General features: G+C 51.5%; 1 protein-coding gene across 1 annotated transcript in view; it reads right to left on the reverse strand.

Annotated features, from left to right (window-relative positions):
- EPHB1 (EPH receptor B1) overlaps positions 1-20,904 on the reverse strand; it is a 78,229-nt gene that overhangs the window by 24,463 nt on the left and 32,862 nt on the right. The window contains exons 4-6 of the mRNA XM_056498937.1: positions 6,777-6,932; positions 3,182-3,517; positions 670-851 (exon numbers count right to left, since the gene is read on the reverse strand). Of these exons, the coding sequence (XP_056354912.1) occupies positions 670-851; positions 3,182-3,517; positions 6,777-6,932 (674 nt within the window). The remainder of the gene's footprint in view (positions 1-669; positions 852-3,181; positions 3,518-6,776; positions 6,933-20,904) is intronic.

A 20,904-nucleotide genomic window follows, 5' to 3' on the forward strand; every position in this document is an offset into this window, starting at 1 on the left:
TCATGTGTCTCCACTCTCATTTTTTACCACATTCCCCAGTGTTTTGCTGGTGAGAGGCCACTGGTGACGCCATCTAATTATTCATACTTAGAGGAATTCATTAGAGCTGGTGAGACACAGGAGGAACAGCTTGGGTCAGGCACAGTTCATCGCAGGGGTGTCCCCTGCAGGACAGGACAGCTGCCAGGGACAGGACCGGGGTAGGCAGTGATCCAGGGCAGGGACAGCCTCCATAACCTTCCCTGGTCCTCTCCAATTTCCTCCCTTCCTCCTGATGCCATCCCCATGATTCAGGTCCCTGCTCATCCTAGCGAACAGCAGAATCAAGGCGGCCACAGGCACTGATGTGCTGGACAAACACTGCCAAGGGGACGGAATGGCTCAGGTTGGACAAGGCTCTAGTGAGAGGTGCCCCATGGCAGGGGGTTGGAACTAGAAGAGCATTAAGGTCCTTTCCAACTCAAGCTGCTCTATGGTTCTGATTCTGTGATTTAGCATCTGCAGCCACCACCCACTCCCAACTTCTGAAGGTAGCTCGGGCAACCTGGTGCCTGTGCTACGTGACCATTCCCAGCAGAGGCTGTCTCAGAGCCCATGGATGCTGCCCCAGCCCCCTGCCCCAGCCCCCAGCCCCCCAGCCCAGCCCAGGACAGGCTCCCCTGGGCTCACCGGGGCTGGCCTGGAGCCCACGGTGCTGCCGACGTCGGGCGTGCAGATGCGGCTCAGCTTCTCGTAGTAGCGGATCTCGTAGTCCAGGATGATCCCGTTGGGCTGCTCAGGCTGGGGCCAGGACAGCGTGATGCTCCTCATGGTGGCACTCACCTGGTGCATGATGGGCACAGTGGAGGGGGCTGCCAAGGAAGGGGGGAGAGAGGGAAAATTAATAGAGAGGGGGAGGAAAAATAGCCCTGAGCAGGGGGAAAATCCCCACGGCATCCCAAATCTCCCACGCCTGTGGCTGGCTCCCCCATGGGACCTGCTCACTCATTAGCAGTGGCAAGAACAGCATCTCAGCAGCTTTACATGGAAGCTGAGCAGCAAGCCACTGAGGGAATTCTGCTATTTAAACCAACTACTCCTTTTAATTAGGGGCTTGGAAATCCTTGTTGTTCCTTCTCCCTGGGACTGTTTGCTCCAAGGATGTCTCCCACGGTGGGAGAGACACAGGAAAGCTCTCCCAAGAGGGGCAAACCAAGATTTGGTAACAAGGGCTCTGTGTGACATCTTTTGCTGTAACAGCCTCTCTGGGGAGCCAGCACTCAGCACCAGGGAGCCGTGCCACAACTGCCACCCCACATGCTCTCAGAAATGGGGTGTGGGAGTAAAAATCTGCCCACCCTGAGGACAGTGACAGGGAACCAGGGCCAGGAGACCCCAGCCCAGCTTTGGCTCCAGAGAAGCTGTTGGGGCTGCTCTTAGGGGATGCTCATCCTCAGCATCCAAATGTGCTTCTCCCAGGAAAACAGAAACACTGTCCTTCCACCATTAGGGACACTGAACTACTAAATCGGCCAGGAGACTCTTTTTCAAAGGCTTTGTGTCCTCCAAGCTACACTTATAGGCAGCAGAGCCAGCCAATACAGCCCTAATCCTGCACTTAATCCTATCAAAAGAAAGGTATCAAAGTCTGTCCACACCCAAAGGGGCATTGGCATGTCCTGTCCACAGAGACAGCTCCCAATCCAGCCACCTCTGCCCTCCTCCTCCTCCTCACCAGGCCTAGAGTATGGGCAGTACTGGGCAGGAAAAATGCCTCCCTCCCCTGTGTGAATCCAGGGAATACCTGAACAACCTGCACAAACAGCCAGGGGCATGGGATCCTGCCACGGAGGGAATCTGGGGCTGGCAGGAGCCTGGTTCTCCTGGTTCCAGTGGAAGATGTGGATAGTTCAGCACTGCCTTGTTTACCCAGAATACTTAATCCTTTTTTTTTTTTTTTAATCTCTCCACATCTGCTCCAGGAAGATGCTCATGGGCTGAAATTCAGCACTCAGATTGATTACTGTTTTATTAACTCCCATTATCTTGGAAGGGGCTGGGAAAATGGTTGGAAAAACCTGCTGGAAAGCCAAAGAGACTTTAGAGGGAGAGCACCAATGCCCTGGATATCCCTGGTGAACTTCCATCATGTTACCCCACAGCCCAGAATTTCCATGTTTGTAATTAGCCTTTTTAAGACAAACAAGGACAACTGGGGTACAGACAGACAGATGAGGTTGACCTGGCTGTTCCCAGCTCCCCATGGTGGCAGAAGAGCTAAGAAACACCCCAAAAATCCACCCCAGGAAAAAAAAAGCCTGGAAACAAGAGGCAGATTTGCTGTACGTGGTTCAGCAGACAGCAGTGCCAGCCAGGCACAAGTGTAGATTTGTATTCCCTGGAGCCAGGAGACTGAAATATTTACAGTGGTTTACACTGAAATATTTACACTGAAACATTTACACCAGGTTTCTCCATTGTGCTATCCAGAGGGAGCAGGATGGTGAAGGCTGCCTGCCCTGGCACAAAGCAGGAATTCCCATTCCCATTTTAAACCCAGAGCACATGGGTTCCATGCCCTCTGATCCTCAGTGCAGCCAGTTGCTCCCTTGCCATCTGCACACCTACCCCATCAACATCCCTGGTTGACCCAGAGCTGCTCATTCAGCTCCTGGTGCCTGACTGGGGACAGGAGAGAGGGCAGGGGAGCCTGGAAAAGGAGACAAGAGGAAAATGATGGGAGAGGGATGTACCAGAGGAGACAGAGCCTGGACTCAGCCTGGGGATGCCGCTCCCTCTGTGCTGTAATGCAGTCAGACTGTGTTTCAAGGCTGGATTCACCCCATCTCCCTTCTCCCAACTGGAAAGTGATGATGCCATTTCATCCCCAAACCAACTCTCACTCTGCCCAGGGCTTAGGCTACCCTTCCCTATCCCCATTTCTCTTCCCCCTCTTTCTCCCTGCTCAGGGCTGGGGGCACCACAGCCATCACACACACCCTCATAGCAAGGAGCTCTTCCTTTTGGACACAGAGCTTGATTCCACATGGAGCTTACAGCTGGCAGCAGGACAGCCAAACTGCCTGGGACCACTGGGACAGCCACACTGCCTGGCATCACTGGGACAGCCAAACTGCCTGGCATCACCGGGACAGCCAAACTGCCTGGTATCACCGGGACAGCCACACTCCCTGGCACTCACCAGCCTGGTTGGTGGTGATGTTGACAGAGACGTGCTGCTGGGGGAAGGGGCTCTTGCTGGACACGCCGTTGACCGCCTGGATCTCGAAGGTGTAGGGGGTGTGGGCCCAGAGGTTGCTGATGAAGACGCGGGTGTCGGTGAGCCCCAGCTGGCGCGGCACGAAGTCGACGTTGTCGTCGCAGCGGGAGCAGGCGCGCCGGTCCGAGCGGCACTTCTTGCACACGATGTTGTAGGTGACGTCGTCCCGGCCGCCCGTCTCCCGCGGCGGGTGCCACTCCAGGATGATGGACGTCTCGTTGACAATGGAGATGACGTTGCGGGGCCCAGATGGGACACCTGCGGGAAAGGAGAGGCGTTGAGACAGGCCCTTGCCTTTTCATGGAGGCTCCAGCATAGAGAAGGACACCCCAGGGATCTGGACTATCCACCACCTCCTCCCTCAGGAGGGATCTGGTGCTGTGTTGGGTTGATGTGGCCAGAAATGTGTATTCTATCACCATCTGTTGAAACCGGGTGGGGCAGTGATTCCTTAACTCCGTGGCACATATTATCTGCTAATGGGCCATCTTTAAAACCAGGGGGGCAATCACCTTTCTCTTTTCCACAACCCATCCACCCTCCAGGAACATAACATCTGCTGCTGGGCCATTGAGTCCCAGTGCATGACTGATAAAATTACATCATCCCACTGGGAGATGCTCCAGCCAGGGGGAGGAGCCAAGCCTTTCCTGCCTAGATAAAAACTGAGATTTTGGACAGCAAGTTACCTTCTTTCCACTGGATTCCAGAGGAAAACTGGACCTTTCCACATCATCCCTGGACCTTCAGAGGAAAACTGCACCTTCTACAGGAGCACTGCTTCAGCTGAACCACATCTGCCACTGCAGGAGGATGCAGCCACCATTGAATGGGACTGTGCCAACACCCTGACTGACTGATGGGGTGTCAGGTTGGATTCTGACTGTCAGGGTTGGGATTGTTCTTTGTAATATTGCATTTTTATTTTAATTTTCCTAGTAAAGAACTGTTATTCCTAATTTCCATATCTTTGCCTGAGAGCCCCTTAATTTCAAAATTATAATAATTTGGAGGGAGGGGGCTTACATTCTCCATTTCAAAGAGAAGCTTCTGCCTTTATTGGGAGACATCTGTCCTCCCACAGCTTTGCTTAGCTCAGGGTCAGACTTTCCAACGACCTGCACTGCAAACAAGTTTCCCAGACGGAGATGAGAACTCCCATGCCACAAACCCCCTTAAGTCTCTCCTCTCCCTGTGGAATGCATGCAGATCCATCCATGAAGATGGACTCATTTTCACCCCCATCAGGAGATGCTGAGATAACTGCAGTGCTCATATGGAGAAGCACCTCAAGCAGATTATCCCAGCAAGAGAAAAGTCACTTAGCCAGCACCGTGGAGAACGAGAGGAGCAGCAGGAAAAGAGAAAGTCAAAAATGGAAAGTGGTTATTAAGGGTTCAATGTTTCAAGTTTGAAACCCAGGAATTTCCCAGCATGGAGAAGAGCCAGCAGCACTCCATGGTTTGTAAGCAGCTCCCATGTAGGACGAGATGAAAATTGCATTGATCAAAGCCACCAGGAGCCATTGCAAATGCTTCAGAGGATGAGAACTGAACACGGCTCCAATTGCAAGCGCTGCCGGATCAGGGCTGCAGTCCCTTCAGGAGGAACCCAGGACAGCATCACTGAGGTGCAAACACACATCTGCACAGATCCAAGGAAGGATTTGGAGCCAGCCTGGATGGCTCTGCAGCCAAAACCACAAAATTCAGCTGCTTGGTAATAGTAAATAAGGGAAGCAAGGACTTCTTCATGCTGGCTGGACTGGGGGCTGCACTTCCAAGAAAGAAAAAGGACTTTGCCATGATACAGGGAGCAATAAAAATGATGGAGGACTTGACCTGCAAGGAAGGTTAAGAGAGAGAAGCACACTCTGTCATGAGGAAACCCATCCCACAGGAGCCCTCCTCCTGTGTGTGTGTGCGCCAGGGAACATCATTAGGGCTGTGGATAAATCAGCCCCATTAGTGGCCAGGGATGGGCTGGACAGGGACAGATTCATCAGCACCATGGTGACGTGGCTGGTGGGATGGAGAGGTCATTCTGTGTGGAGACACTCTGGGAGCCTCTCTAAGCTACTGCCGTGGATAATGCAGACGAAAGATTTTGTTCGAATGCCCAGAGAAATGACAGCCTTTAAAAAAAAATTAAGATAATAAAATTCCATTTCTTTTAGGCATCTTCCTCTTTAGGAATAAAAGTGTCTGTTGTGGAGCAGCATCAGTACAGCATCCTTGCTGGAATCCTGGCCTTTCCTGTACCTGAAGCACCACAGCATTGCCAGGCTCCCCCATGGTGGAGGTGTCAAAGAGAGTTATGGGATGGTTGTAGGGGCCACAGCAGGGCAGGAACAGGGAGAAAGACCATGATTCCCCAGTGGAACAAGACTGCAGGACTCACAAAGGGTCAATGGGATCAATATTAGTGAGCTACCCCCAAAAATCTGTAACCTGTCTCAGTAGCCTTAATCCCAATCCTCCATTCATACCTTAAGCAGTTAATATCTTTTCAAGAAAAAGGAAAAAAACTCACATTTCTTCCCTTTCCTGGTAGCAAAATCTGCCTCCCCAAATTCCTCCCACTTTAACTGCAGCCCCTTCCCTCCTCCGCAGGGGCCCAGGAACCGCAGGGATCACCCTTGGAAAGGGTTCCAGTCCAGGGCACTGCCTGCAGCTCCACAATGTTATGTACTTCTCTGACACAGAGAAACTTTGTGGGTGAACAGATGGCACCTCAGATTGGAGCACTGCAAAATCCAGCACTGTCGAGAAGAAATAAAAATCAGCAGAGACTTTTTTCCTGTACTCCAATAGCACAGCACTGCTGTAAATCAGTTATGTAACGAGGCATAAAAAAGACCTGTAGATGATCTGTAGTTGTGCAACCTGCTGAATACCTGTATGAGAGCTCAGGTGATCCAGCAAAACACACAAATCCTTCTCTTGTTTCCTTGATGAGTGCTTTGGGCACTTCCCAGCATGGAGGGTCCAGAGCATCCATGTGCTAAAGCTCTATGATAGGCGGGTTCAAGGCCCTGGAGTGTATCTGGGGGGGAGTTGAGGCCTCTGTTTCCAGCAGGCTGAAGAGCACAGCAGCTCTTTCCTCTCTCCTGGGCTTTTTTTCCCACCAAAAGACAGGCTTGAGGACACTGCTGCCCTGCCAGGCAGCTCGGGCAGGCAGCCGAGCAGCGACGCATCGCTGAATACCAATGCTTAACGCAGCCTTCCCCTCTATTAAAAAATACTCCATCTGCAAGACTATGAACAAGACAGCCAGAGCAGATAACTTTAAATCCTAATTTATCCTGGGGACTATCTCCCTGCCATCACCGCCGCTGTATAAATGTGATGTATAAATTCCAGAGGCTGCCAGTGAGGTGGGATGTGGCGCCACGCCATCCCTCCGCCTTGCCCAGGCAGCTGTGCTCGTGCTCCCCTCCACAGTGGGAGAAAATGGAACAAAGTGCAGATGGAGTGAGACTTCACCCCTGCAGCCCCCAGCCCTGATCCGTACTCACTGGTGCAGGCGGCGGCCGGCGGGTCGAAGTCTGCCCGGTAGTAGCCGTTGCGGCAAGCGCACACCGCCGACGCCTCGGAGCTGGAGCGGCTGTTCGGGGGGCACGGCACACACAGCCCCGAGCCCTGGCTGGCCTTGAACGTCCCTGCAGGGCAGGCTGCAAGAGAGAGCACAGCAGTGGGTCCTGAGCTGAGCCAGGCTGCAGGGGAAAGCAGGGGGAGGAGAGGGAGAGGGACAGGAGAAGGAAAAGAAAAGGGAAAGAAGAGGAGAGGAGAGACAAAAAAGCTTCACACTCGTATCAGTGCTAAATGGGGTGGCACCTTCCCACGAATCTAGGATGGCCAGAATTTTCCATGCTGGTTATGGATTAGTCCTGAAGCCACTGGACAAACACTGCAAGCACATGGAAACAATCTTCAGCCAGGCAGAGTAAGAGGGCTGTAGTAGCTGCTTTGCTCCCTGCTGCTTGTACCCAGGCAGGGGGATGGCAGGGAGCTGTGGGACCCCCATCCCAGCAGCACCCATGGGAACATGGACAAGGGCAGGACAGTGCTCCTCTTCTGCTGGTTGGTCCCTTTCCACCACCCCCAACAGCCTGGCTCACAGCTATTTTTCCATGCAAAATTTAAATATTTGATTAAAAAGTCTGTGTGACACAGTGTGTTATGGGTCCATCCCTTTAATCCCTCTTAGCCCGGGGCTGGAGCTTCCCAGCCTCTGAGTTCATTCAAGCAGGAAATGGCAACTAATTCATAACAGAGAAGATGTTCCAGTTACAGTGAGGGTTTAATCAGCCACAGGGGAGGTTTCATTAATCAACCATCTTGCTGCTCTGCAGAGACAGGGCGAGGATGCAGTGACAGGGATGGGGTCCCTCATCTCCGCCTCACCCCACCCATCCTCAGCAATGGGCACTGATGAATGGATGCCCATCCATCCCTGACATCTCACAAAATCTGACACAACCAGAGGCTGCAGAAGGGAATAGCTGTATTTTGGCACCAAGGGATCAGATTTCCATCCAGCCCAGGAGAGACTGCTCCTGGCCTCACACCAGGGTGATGCCAGCCCCATTCAGCTGCTGGCTCTGCCCCTGCCATGCCATCCCCCCAAGGCACAGCTCTGCAGAGAAACACCCAATGTGTCTCATAAACACGGTGATGATTGAGATAATGGAAAGTGCCTCTTAGCCCCTGTCTGCTGCATCAGGATATGAGGCATCTCCTAGCAGCCATGAAGAGGAAATTAATAGGAGCAAGCAGGAGTAACCACTTTGATGCAATTTCCTTGGGAGATAGTGGACCATCTAATCTTTATTGGAGCCCTTTAACCTGTCATTCAAAACTCATGAAGGCCTCCTGCTCACACAGCCTTTCCAGATATTAATAGATGATAGAAAAGAATAAATCAAAACAATATTTTACAATTTTATTATTCAGAAGATCCCTCCCCCCCTAGCCTGAGGCACACAAGTGGCTGCAATGAACTGTCTCATTCCAGTGGCCCTGACAACTGGGTGAGGACGTGGCATTCCAGAGGAACCAGCCACCATCTCCCACTGCCCTTCCTCTTCCCCTTCAAGGGAGGACTGCCAAGTCCTGCACATCCCACCACAGCCATCCCATGCCTGTGGCACCTTAAGGAAGCACTCAGAGCCATAACCCACCACCTCATGCAGTGGGCAGTGAGACACATGGGGTCACCATGCAGTCCAGAGGGTTTGAGGGGCACCTTCAGGATGCTCCACAGCAGGAGGCAGAGGGATGCAGACCCTTCCCTGATCCACACACACAGCCCTATTCCCATAACAGCACAGGGAGGCACAGAGTTACACAGACACACAAGGCAGGAGACAAAACCACAAGTGGACACCAAGGCTTGGAGTGTATCTCCAGCTCCTCATCTCTCCCTTCCCACCATGTGCCAGCAGCCTTGTGCTCCCACTGGAAGGGAGAGCATGCATGAGGTGTGCAAAGGAGAACCTGTGAGCTCTGGAGCTGGAGGATGTGTCAGAACACACCTGAAACATGACAGACACTTAGGAGGAGCAGGAAGGGGAGGGCAGTGGAACTTGTGTTTTAATGGAAGAGGATGGACGAGGGAAGGAGGACAATGAGGAGACTGCAGTGCTATAACAAGCCTCAGTTTTACGCTTGAGGGCATGTTGGTGGGTTGGTTGAAGAGGTTTGTTAACGTTTAATTACAATTAATCCAAGTGATGCTTTGTCAAAACACCTGAACATGGCACCCTGCACTCCAGTGTCCACAGGTTTCTGTTATCACTTTGCTTATCCACAAATTCCTGTAATCTGCAGGCACGTGGCTCTTAATTGCTATTATTACCAATTAGCTTTTCTCTCCTGTAATTACACTGTGCTTGCCTAAAGCCTCCCACAGTTTCAGGGAGGTGGATGCCTTCTCCTCCTTCCCAAATATGCCATGGCTGCAGCACTCTGCTCTGGCTGCTGCCTGTGTGCCCCCTCTTTCTGGGGGAGCTGAACCATGAACCTCATACTGCAAACACAGCACAAACCCCCAGGGCCCTGCAATGCCATGGTGGGATCCACAATCCTTCACATGGCAAACCTACAGTCCAAGTGCAAGGCTCAGATGGAGGACTCGAGCCCAGGAGGGAGCAATAAATCACCCCACTAATGGCCAGTGCAACATTTGCCCTAATTTAAGGGCTGCTCCAAGAGCTTCCCAGAGCTGGCAAAGCCTGCATCCATGACAGTGTGTTGGACAAATGCAAGATGAGGCTCTGTCTCAGCTTTTCCCATGGGAAGAGGCTCTTTCTGCCAGTGCCCAGCCTACAGCACAACCCGCATCTCTTCAGCCCGGAGGAGAATTAATTGATTGTTGATTATGGGGGCTGGATAAGATTAATGATGTGCTTAACTATCCATTTCCTCACATTTAGGCACCAGGGGTGTGTTTGTAAATGCTGAGGCACAGAACTCCTCTGTGCTGCTCGGCAGGGAGGATGCTCAGCACTTAACACCCCCACAATCCAAAGCTGCCCACAGATCCATCATCCTGCACCCCAGGAATGCTGCACATCCCAGGTACCAGTTTGACAGCAGGACCCCTTTTCCAGGGCTGACATGTCTGGGACTGGGGGAGAACAATGCTGAGGGGCTGGTGAAATTTGGACTTCTTGCAGCAAGGTGTTATCAGTGGAAGTTTGGGGGGAAAATAGAAGCAAGTTGCCATCACATCCAAGGGGTGATTGTAAGGATGCAGCCACAGGGCTGGATACAACTGAGGACTCCCAGCCAGAGCTGAACCTCTCCTACCTCCCTGAAAGGCTCAGAGGAGGGATGTGTCACAAATCTCACACAAGGCAAGCACCCAGCCAAGGCACCACAAAGCTGTGTCCCCACTGCCACCTCCCAGAAGCACAGAATCTGGGAATCACAGAATCTGGGAATCACAGAAGCACAGAAGCACAGAACCACTGAATCACAGAACCTCAGAATCTGAGAATCACAGAATCACAGAACCACAGAATCTGAGAATGCCCAAACCACAGAATCATAGAACCACAAAATACACTGAGTTGGGAAGGATCCCAAGGATCATCAATCCAGCTCTTGGCCCTGCACAGACACCCCAACAATCCCAGCCTATGCATCCCTGACAGCATTGTCCAAACCCTCCTGGCAGCCTTGGGGCTGTGCCCATTCCCTGGAGAGCCTGCTCAGTGCCCAGCAGCAGGATGGATTATGGAAGCACTCATGGCACACAGCAGCACTGTGAGGGCTTTTTACTGCTTAACACTCTCCTGTGTCCTGCATCATTGTATTCCAGGTGCCAGGAGTCAAAGAAGGAGCCAGAAATAAGCAGGATCTCTCAGCTCATCCATCCCTGCTGCTGCCCGAGGCAAGCCACCGTCACAGCCTCTGTGGAAAGGCTACAAGTGTGAAGATATTCAAGCATGGGGGTATCCAAGCATTTCACTCTCAAACTAAATCCTCACAGTTAGCACCTGGAACTTGCACTTTTTAATTACTCTCTCAGGGAAGCTTAAGTCAAAAGAGAAAAAAAAAGAAGAAAAGAAGAAAGACAGGAGACTTTGCCTCTACATTAACTTGCTCTAAAGCTCCCTGGGGATGCAGAGTGGCATTTTTCTTTCTTGGATTTTAAAGTAGGAGCTTCTCCAAGGAATTACAGATTCAGCAGCGATTCAGAGAGCCCTGACCTGCCCGAACCCTCTCCAGCACCCAGCAAACCAAGTCAGCAGTGCCTCATCCATCCCATGCCCCTGTGTCCCTGCTGTGGCAGCTAACCCCATTTTCCAGGTATCCCCTAATTCACGTTTGTTTTGGGTTCCCTTTCGGGTCCAGCAATTTCCAGGGCAATTCCCTGTGGCACTCTGGCACAGCAGGTGATGAAAAGCTGCCTTAGACGAGATTATGCCCTCAAGCAAGCTGAGGTGTGGAGAGCACTGTCAGGTGCAAAGGCACTAAAGGAGCCTGGATGATCCAGCCTTGCTCCAAACAGATATGTGGAAATACCTACCAGCACCTCTGGGAGATGGGCAGCAGGGTTTGAGGACAGAACAGGTCAGGAAAAAAGGAGAAACTGTGGCTCACTGCATCTGCAGCCTGCCAGAAAGAGATTCAAGGCCTCCCTTTCTGCAAACAATAATTTATCTTTAAGAAAAAATACTGGCTCCTCAACCCAACACCTTGTGCTTATATTTTTTTGATTAAACGCCCACCAAAAAAGGGGGGACATGCTTGCTAGAAACCCCTTGTGCATTTTGTAGACACCATCAATACTGAATCTACCTTTAAATACATTAAAAAATAAAATAAGAAAAAAAAAAATCCGTTTTTCAGCCTTCAAACTGGTTAGCCCAGAGACGGGTGTTTTAAAATGCTCTCCTTGCCATCCTGCTGTCAACCCTGAGCAGTTGAGATGCCAGCTAGGACACCCTCCCAGAGACACTTTCAGCTGAGAGACACCATCCAGGCAAATAAAAAATAAAAATAAACACCCACACAAAATTGTGTGCTACAGAAAAGTGTCATTGAGAGGATGCTGTGACTCCAGGGGCAAGCACTTGGCACAGCTTCCCAGGGCTCGTGCCTGCCCTCCAGGGGCACTGCTGACACCGTGTTCCCTGGGGGGACACACACAGGGACCCTGGGCTGCCCCCCAGCCCATGCATTTGACATGATGATGGCACAGGCAGCAGGCTGGGAGGAGAAGCAGCAGAATTGGGCAGGCTGTCATCTCCCACCTTCAAAGGGTGACAAGGGCTCTTTCCCACCCTGTTTTCACCCCCCTGTTATCCTCCTGCACACATCCGAGCACAGAGGTTTAATTGCATCCCTGCATGGTGCTCTCCTGTCATCCCTTCCCTCCTGCCTCTCTGTTGGGAAGGGGGCTGACAGGTTGTTTTGTGAGGATTTTGCCCCCATACCTATTTTTTAATGATGTGATTGCCTTTTATATTAAGCCAAGTGTTTCTCCAGGAACATCTCAGCCTGGCACAGCCTTGGGGAGCCCAGCAGTGGCTCTGCCACGCCACCTTCCACCAGGCATCCACAAATTAATCTGGAGAGCTTTCCATACTGGGAGCAAGCCAGGCCAGGAGAGCTGGGAGGGTACCTGCATCCCACCTTCCTGACCATGCCAAGGAAGGAGACTCAGCCCTTGAACACCCCATCAGCCACCAAATCCCAGCATCCAGGCCTCAGGGTAGGGAGAAGAGCATGACCCGGGTGGAGGAACAGGGAAGTCCAAGCATTCCAGCCCTGAAGTATCCTGCTCCCAAGGAGGGAGCTCAGCACAGGACCCCAAAACACACCAGAAACTGCAGCAGGGGATGTGACATCCCAGCAGATCCTTGTCCCAAAACCTCATTTTGGTGCAAACTTCACCATTTTGTAGCCGACACACAGATTTTGGATCACCCAGAGATGCTCCTGCCTCGGGGCCACTTGAATTACAAACAGCACCCACCCCACTGTGTTCCCTTCCTTCAGCACTGTACAGGCAGAAACTCATGAGATAAACTCATGAGATAAACATGAGCTTCCCAGCATCCGGGCTGGCATCCTGCAGGCACGGGATGCACGGAGGAATGCGGCCCCTGCTCCACTGACAGCAGCTTAATTAAACCAGCCCTCCACCTCGGGAGGAATAGGCTTAGACCTGCCTTGGGACACATGTAAATTAAAGTCAGAGCAGGCCTGCCATGGTTTATTCATGGAGGGAAGTAAAATTCTTAGTGGTTTTACCTTTCTCAGGGTTGGTTGGGTTTTTTTTCTGCTTTTCTTCTCATGGATGAGAAATGAATTGGAGCAGGGCAGGATTTCAAAGGTGCTTGCAGGGTAGGGAGCTGTGCAAGGCATATTAGAGGCAAAAGGATTGGATGCATCCCTGTTCACCTCTCCCAGAAAACCCACCCCTCACTCCAGGGGAGCAAATACCTGGTTGATGGAGCAAGGTGCTCACAGACTGAAATGCACACTAGAGCAAGCCCTGTGTGCTGCACTGGAAGCAAAATGCAGTCAATGCTCACCCAGCAGCAGTTTTCCTCCAGAAAGGCTTACTTGGAAAAATTAAGGGTCTCTGGATGCTTCAACACCAACTGTTTAGATGACACCATGGCCCTAAACAAGGAGCTGAAGCCTCGAGCAGGGCATGGAAGCAGCTGGTTCAGGCTCCCACGTGCCTGGCTGCTCACTGCCTGCAGCTTCCCAACAGGTCCGTGCTCACCCATTCCGTCACCACTCTGGGCTTCACTCGCTCTGTTTTTCATGGCTGGGGGGATTTTGAAGGTCTGAAGAGAAAATCTGTCCCAGATGGATACAAAGAGAAGAGCAGGCAGGCCCTGGGCAGACAGTGCCACAGGGCAGCCAGCTTGCCACAGAGCAGGGAACTCATTTCTCTCTCCAGAACAGCCAGAGGGGGTAAAAACAACACTTGCCATGCTCCCTTTTCCAAATCACTGTTCTCCCACTCGGGTTTTGTTCTGTTTTAGTTTCCACTTGGCTCCAGGCTCACTGCTCAGTCCCATGCCACAGCTCCCTCACCACAGCTCCACTTCCTTGCCATAAACCAGCCACTTGGGGAGATCAAACTAAATAGATTAATCCAAACTCCAGACAATTCATACACATACACAGGGAGGTTCAGATCAGAGCGAGCAGTAGACATGTGGCCATGGCAGCACCAGGCACAGGCTGCTCCTCACCATCCTCACTGCCCCACCTCATTATTCTGAGCCAACAAATGAAAGGGGGATGAAGTTGTCATCAAGGATTTAATGCTATTTAACCTCCTTATATTCTTCTTTAAAGACAGATTTAGCAGCTGCAGCCTGGCACAGGCTCTTTCCTCTGCCAGGGTCACCACCCCTGCAAGCAGGAGCTTCCAGTGCCCAAAGGGGCTCCAAGGGCCTGGAGTGACAGGACAAGAGGGAAGAGTTACATGGACAGAGGGCAAGGTTAGATTGCATATTGGAAAGACATTCTTGGGTGGTGAGGCCCTGGCACAGGCTGCCCAGGAAGTGTCCAAGGCCAGTGCCTCATCACCATCTGTCATCCACAGTGAGCCTCACAATGAGTTTGGAGTAAAAAAAACTGGGGACTGAGATTCAGGCCAGGACTTATGCCCCAAAAACACAACCCTAAGAGATGCTCTACCCCCACTCCAGGCATCAGGCTCCATGGAGAAATATTTTTTTCTCATGAGCTGCAGCAATGTGAAACTCCAGAGTCAATAGACACAGATAAGTATTGATAAGTATTGGAAGAGCTGATATTTCCATGTGCCATCTAACCCAGCACATCCTGCTCACCCCTCAATGCCTGCGTGAGCTATCGAGCCACCTCATCAACAGGGAAGTGAGCAGAGGCACAAAAATTCCTGGAGGATCTCCAAGGAAGCTCTTTCCCCAGGTACACAGCTGCTGGCAGGGGCTGTGGTTAGGAGCCCCCTGAAACAGATGCATCTTTCATCTGCAACTAGGGATTTTGGGAACTATCAATGTCACTCCATAATTCCAGCCCCTCTTCTGACTGGGAAATTGGGGTGGCATTGCCACTGGGCTCCCCAAAGCACAGTCCCCTCCTGGCTGGGAAGGAATCATCTCCCATCCCTAACAGGAACTCATTAAGCACCTCCTCCAGCTCATGCCATGCAGTGTCCCCTCGACCTAGAGAACATCAAGTGCTCATTAATTAGGTCTGAAGTGGTTCCTCGTTAGTGCTGACACCGTGAAGGAAGAGTCACCCCAGGATGGGGCTGGGGACAGTTTCAGCCACAGGGCCAGGCTGGCAATGCTGGCACTGGGGACACAGAGGGACACAGAGCATCCCTGTGTCCCTGCCACTGTCCCAACACAGAGCAGGACACTGCCATTCTGGTGGAGGTGACCCCTGGGGGGCTGTGGTTTGGCTGGCTGCTTAAGGACTATGCCCAGGAGAAGATTTGCTATAGGATGATGTCCCAACCAAGGCACATTCTCATCTACCCCAAGAGTGCCATGCACAGAATTAATTAGGAAAACAATTAAGGGAGCTTCCCAATGAATATTTATAGCAGAACAAGCCACAATTACTATTTCTGGGAGGAAAGGTGCCTTCCTACCCAGCTGCAGAGAGGAGAGAGGACACACAGCACAGACAATGGTGACACCTTTGAAAAGCCCTTCCAGCCAAACCATTCCATGCTTCCATGACTCCCACACTGGTTCACAGTGGGGAGGGCAGACAACCTACTCTAGAGATCCTGCAAGCAGCATGAACACTCTGGCACTGTCCATTTTGGTGCCACCACTGGGGACAGGATGGATGCCCAGAGCTGCAGGGTGGAAAAACACTCACTGAGCCCACCTCTGAGCCCAGACAGCTTCTCCCTGCCTAAATTTCCACCTGTGTCTATGCTGGTGAGAGCAACAAGCAGGCACAAAGGAGTGGTCTCCTCCATCCTCAACATCTGCTACACATAAGTCAAAGCTGAGATTGCAGGGATTTACTGTACGTAGGCAGCTCTGGAAGCTTTTCTTAGCTGTAAAACATAATTTGCACCTTGGGCTCTCTAAGAATAAGTTGTCTTCAATAATAACACATGATTAAGAGCTCAGGAGCAAATCTGATGTGGAGCAGGAGATCTGTGATAATCCCAGGTCTCTCCTGTCACCCTCCTCCACCACTGCCACCCTTGCTTGCCTGGTGTGCTGAAAGACATGTCCATGGAGATGTGGGTTTAACCAGAGAATGACAGTCCCTGGAAACACCCAGACAGCCAGAGAACATTTCTGCCATGCCCAGAACCATTTCAAATTCCCTGTTTTGCATCACTGCAACATCAAAGAAATCCCTGTTTGTGAGGAGGGTGGCCAGGTCTCTCTGCACCATGGAGGGGACACATGCCAGGGTGCACCAACCCCTACCAAAGCTATGTCCAAGGCCAGGGCAGATCTGTTCAGCCTGGATGCAATATGTACTATAATAAAGTAGAAAATAAAAAGTAAAAGTGTAAGTCAATATCATGTCTCTCCTCAAGGGCAATTTCTTCTCTGGGCTGCAGACCCAGCAAAGCTGCTTGAGCCAAGATGGAAATTCAATTCATAATTCCCCCTGGATATCATTTTCCAGGATGCCCCTGCTTTACAGACAAGTTTTAGGCAGTGAAGTCCAGAGAGCAGACTGAGGCTGGAGCTCCCCCCCTCCACTTGGCACACAGCTCTGTGCCCCACACTCCACAACTCTCCCCCAGACCAGCAAGGAGATGGCAGAGCTCTGTCTGTACCCACCAGAGCATCATCCAGAGAGTCCCAGGGAGGGAAGGGATGAGACAAGACAAGGACAGAGTTATCCCAGGAATTGCTCCCTGCTCACAGGAGTGGTGCTGCTGGGAGCCCAGCCACGCTCAGGCAGGATGCAGCCACACTGAGAGCACCAAGGTGACCAGCTCCTACCCCAGCCTACAGCTTTCCTACCTCAAATCCATTTCATGCAGTAAATGTGACACAAGCAGACGAGTCTGAACACAAAAACTAAGTGATGCAGCTCCCTCCACGCCATTAATGAAATTTTCGTGACTGCTGCTAGAGCCTCGGGTGGGAGAACAGATATTTTCCCCTGCAGAACTTATTTGGGGTGCCACAGCTGTGGTTTGATGCTCCCACAGAAGGCATGGAGGCACCTTGGCCTGAGAGCTGCAGCTGAAGACGGATGGGTTTCCCATGGCTCCTCCAAGGGCCGGCTGGAGAGCTTTGATTGAGCATCCCCTGCGCTGCGAGGCACCAGGCGTGACAAATGGCCACTTGTAGCACACTGGGAGCTGACACCCACGGCACTGCTCCATTTGTCACCATCCCAGAGCGTGCCAGGGCTCGGGCAGGGGAGCAAATTAAAACCTCGCTATCCGCGCTGATTACTTCTCCCTCATCCTAGCGGGCTCCATCCTTCCTCAGCAGAGTCCTGCTGGCACAGGCAGCCCTCACAGACCTCCTCAGACAGCCAGGGGAGAGCAGGGCAACTCGTTCCACCTGCCATTTTCACCACTCTGGGTCTCTCACTCTCTCAAACATCTTCCATGAAGGGCTGTTTCCCCAAGCACGGGTTGCAGGAGACCCACAAAGCCCAACTGCAGCCCAACTCAGCTTCCAGGGGAGTGGTGATGAGTTATCTCATGGCTTGAGGGGGAAAATCCATTTTATTATTATTATTATTATTATTATTATGGAATCACAGAGTCATTCAGCTGGAAAAGCCCTCCAAGGTCATTGACTCCAAACATTAACCCAGCACAGCCAAGGCCACCACTAAACCATGTCCCCAAGTGTCACATCTGCACAGCTTTCAAAGATTTCCAGGGATAGTTATTCCATCACTTCCCTGGGCAGCCTGTTTCAAGGCTTGGCAGCACCTTCAGTGAAGAAATTCTCCCTAATTCCCAGTCTAAACCTCTTGAGGCCATGTCCTCTCCTCCTGTCCCTGTTCCCTGGGAGCAGAGCTGGATCCCCCAGGCTGTCCCCTCCTGTCAGGGAGCTGTGCAGAGCCACAAGGTTCCCCCTGAGCCTCCTTTTCTCCAGGCTGAGCCCCTTTCCCAGCTCCCTCAGCTGCTTCTGGTGCTCCAGCCCTTCCCCAGCCAGGCTAAAAAACTCCCTTTTTTATGTTTTAAATGACTACAGTTATCCTACTGGGAGAGACACTGGAGCCTGGAGTGAGCCATGGGCTGCAGGGTGCAGCACAGCCCCGAGCACGGGTGAGATTCCCACCCCTTGGCAAGCAAACCGCAGCAAGAACAGCCACTCCCAAAGGAGTTCTCTCGTGACTGTAAAAAAAACAAACAACAAAACAACCCAACAAAAAGCAAAAAGGAAAAAGTTATAGAAAGGCTTTAAAAGCCCCTGGCTGAGTCACTGGGCTTGCCAGGTGCTGGCTGTTTGCAAACAAGGGAAACAATGCGGGCGCCGACACGGGCCGGATCCGGCGCTTCCTTGCGGCTCTCCCATTGTCCAGGAGAACAATCCCTGCTCCTGCTGGACAGCACAGGCTCCCACGTGCTGGCAGCAGGGTGACACCCAGGGCTCCTGGGCTGGCTGGCTGCAGAAGGCTGGGAAGGTTGGGAGGGTTTCACAGCCCACTGCCACAGGGATGCTCATGAATACGCACACGTGGAGCTCTGCAGCACAAAATTCCCCAAAAAATTAATTTCCCCAGGCTCTTCAGCTACCACAGAAAGTTTCCTAAATGGATCATCAACAGAACAAGGGTTTGGAAGCAGTTTTGTAAAGAGTTGCAAGGAAAGACCCTTGGGTGAATGGGGAAAATCAAAGGAGTTTCTTCCTGTTTTAAGGCTGGAATCGATGCTATTAACACTCAGAAATTCTCATAGCAAGGAAGGGAAATATATAAACAAACCATGGAACAATTTAAGGAGGAAAAAAATTGCTAAGTGGGAAAATAAAAAGGGAAACTTGTGGGCCAGTCCAGCCTGGGAATCCCAGCCCTGCAATGCTCACTTGGTCCCCACTCACACCTGGGGTATTTTCTGTGTTTCTCCCTTTTTTCTCCTTCTGACGGGTCTGGATCAGAGTGATGATTTGGGGACAGGGAGTGGTGGCTGTGGTGCCCAAGCCTCCTCTCAGACAGCAGCCAGGACTCATGGACCCTCCCCATCCCTGTGCTGGGGAAGGAAAAAGGCCTGAATCCACCAGAGGCCCATTTGGGCTAATAATGTCTAATTAAGAGTTTCATTAAAACCCATCACACTCATTAGGAAAAAAAGTTAACAAGGTTTTCCTGGACATTTTCCTTGCAAAATTATCACTGAGGTTAATGGATGCCTTCACTAAGGCATAATTTAGGAAAAATCACACTTTTTTTTTTTTTCTTTTCTCTCTCCTCTTTTTTTTTTTTTTTTTTTTTTTTTTTTGTGATTCCACTGTTTCTCCTCCTCAGTGTGGCCGTGGTAAAACTGGGCTGCCTGTTCCACCCAGTGGTGGAAGGCGGGAGATCGCTTCCAGGCAAAGGCAAAGCCCCTCCAACAAAGGGGAGCATCCCTCCCTCCCTCCCTCTCTCCTGCCAGCATCCCCACCAGGATCCAGCAGGAGCTGGCAGAGCTGCCACCTCCCAGCACAGCCTGAGCAAGGAGAATGGCTTGGACTGATGCAGGATGGGAGAGGGGCAGGAAACTTGATATTGTGCCAAAAAACGAAAACAAAAGGGAAAAGAAAAAAAAAAAAAAAAAAAAAAAAAAGGGAAAAAATAAAGCCCATTTTGAGCAGTCAGAGGTTTGTGGCTCAGCTAAGCCTGAAATAAAACAGCCCCTGGACACCTTTGCTGCTGTTCAGAGTGGAAAGTGCCCCAGCTGCTCTGATTTGGGTCTAAAAGCAGCTTTTGGGATGGTTATTGGGGTAGTGTGTCACAGGTGCCCAAGCCCCAGGGAGCAGAGGCACAGCAATGCATGGGGAGGGGGAGATCCACATGGGGAAGTACATGGACCAGCAGATTGGAGGAAAAATTAAAAATTAAGCCATCCTTAAAAGCAAAACAAAAAGGCTTTTCTGCAGCCCCTGCCAATGCCTGGTGTGCTCACCAGGTATTATATCCCAGGTATTCAGGCAGCTGGGCAAGGAGCTGCAGCACACTGGGATGGGATAGATACAGCTACAGGCACAGGGAGCAGGGTCCTGCATCCCCATGACCTCCCTTGCTGCCATTCACCCATGGGACAAAACCAACATCACCTTCAACACCCAAAAAACATCTCCTGGGTGCCCCAAAATAGTGCAGGGGCACCAGGATGGGCCATGGAGCAGGGAAAAGACAGGCAAGGGCACAGTCAGAGACCAAAAATTCCCACTTCTCAACACAAGCAACAATTTCATTGGGAAAACTTGATAATTCCCTTGTTTTAAATGATAGCAAATTGCTCTACTACTAATTGCAAAATGTTCGCAATTATTTAAAAAATCACTTTATAAATCACATTGTTTCCAATCTTCTGTGATGGATAAGTAGAGGAAATCAATAATTATCACCAGGGCTGCTCGGTGGGGGGGAAGATAACAAGGGAAGCAGCGTGGAGCTGCTCACTGCTTCAACATTCAAGGTCGGATGTGCCCCTCCCGCTGCTCCTTTCCCCAATCCATTCCTCCACACAAAGGGCAGCAGGGAAGGACAAACACAGAAAGGAGACAGAGAAATCAAAGGGATGAAGGAGATGAGGATAAACCCACACAGAGCTTTGGCAGAGGCTGGGCAGCAGGTGAGGAAGGACGGGGGGACCTGGCTGGAGATGGGATAGGGGAGTGGCTGCTGCATGGAAAGCCAGGGATGCCTGGAAGCATTGCAGGCAATACAGCCCAGCTTTGTTCTTGTTTTGTGGGGTTCATTTGGATTTTTTCCCCCTGCCAGGTCAGATTTCCAGCTGCTGCAGCAGACAGGCCAGCAGCGGCAGATTGGAGGCTCCTGAATGCGCCGGCACAGGAATTTGCCAGGAGGGGAAAACTGAAAGTGAGACAAGGCCAGGAAACAGCAGGACTGCTCTCTCACCCCTTCTTCCTGGGTTTATAAATACAACATAGAAATTCAGCACAAAGCCAGTTCAGTCCCAGACTTTTTCCTTCGTGCACCCGAGTTAGTGCCCGGCACTGG

Source organism: Oenanthe melanoleuca, chromosome 9 (genome assembly GCF_029582105.1).
Source record: "Oenanthe melanoleuca isolate GR-GAL-2019-014 chromosome 9, OMel1.0, whole genome shotgun sequence".
NCBI classification, from domain to species: Eukaryota; Metazoa; Chordata; class Aves; order Passeriformes; family Muscicapidae; genus Oenanthe; species Oenanthe melanoleuca.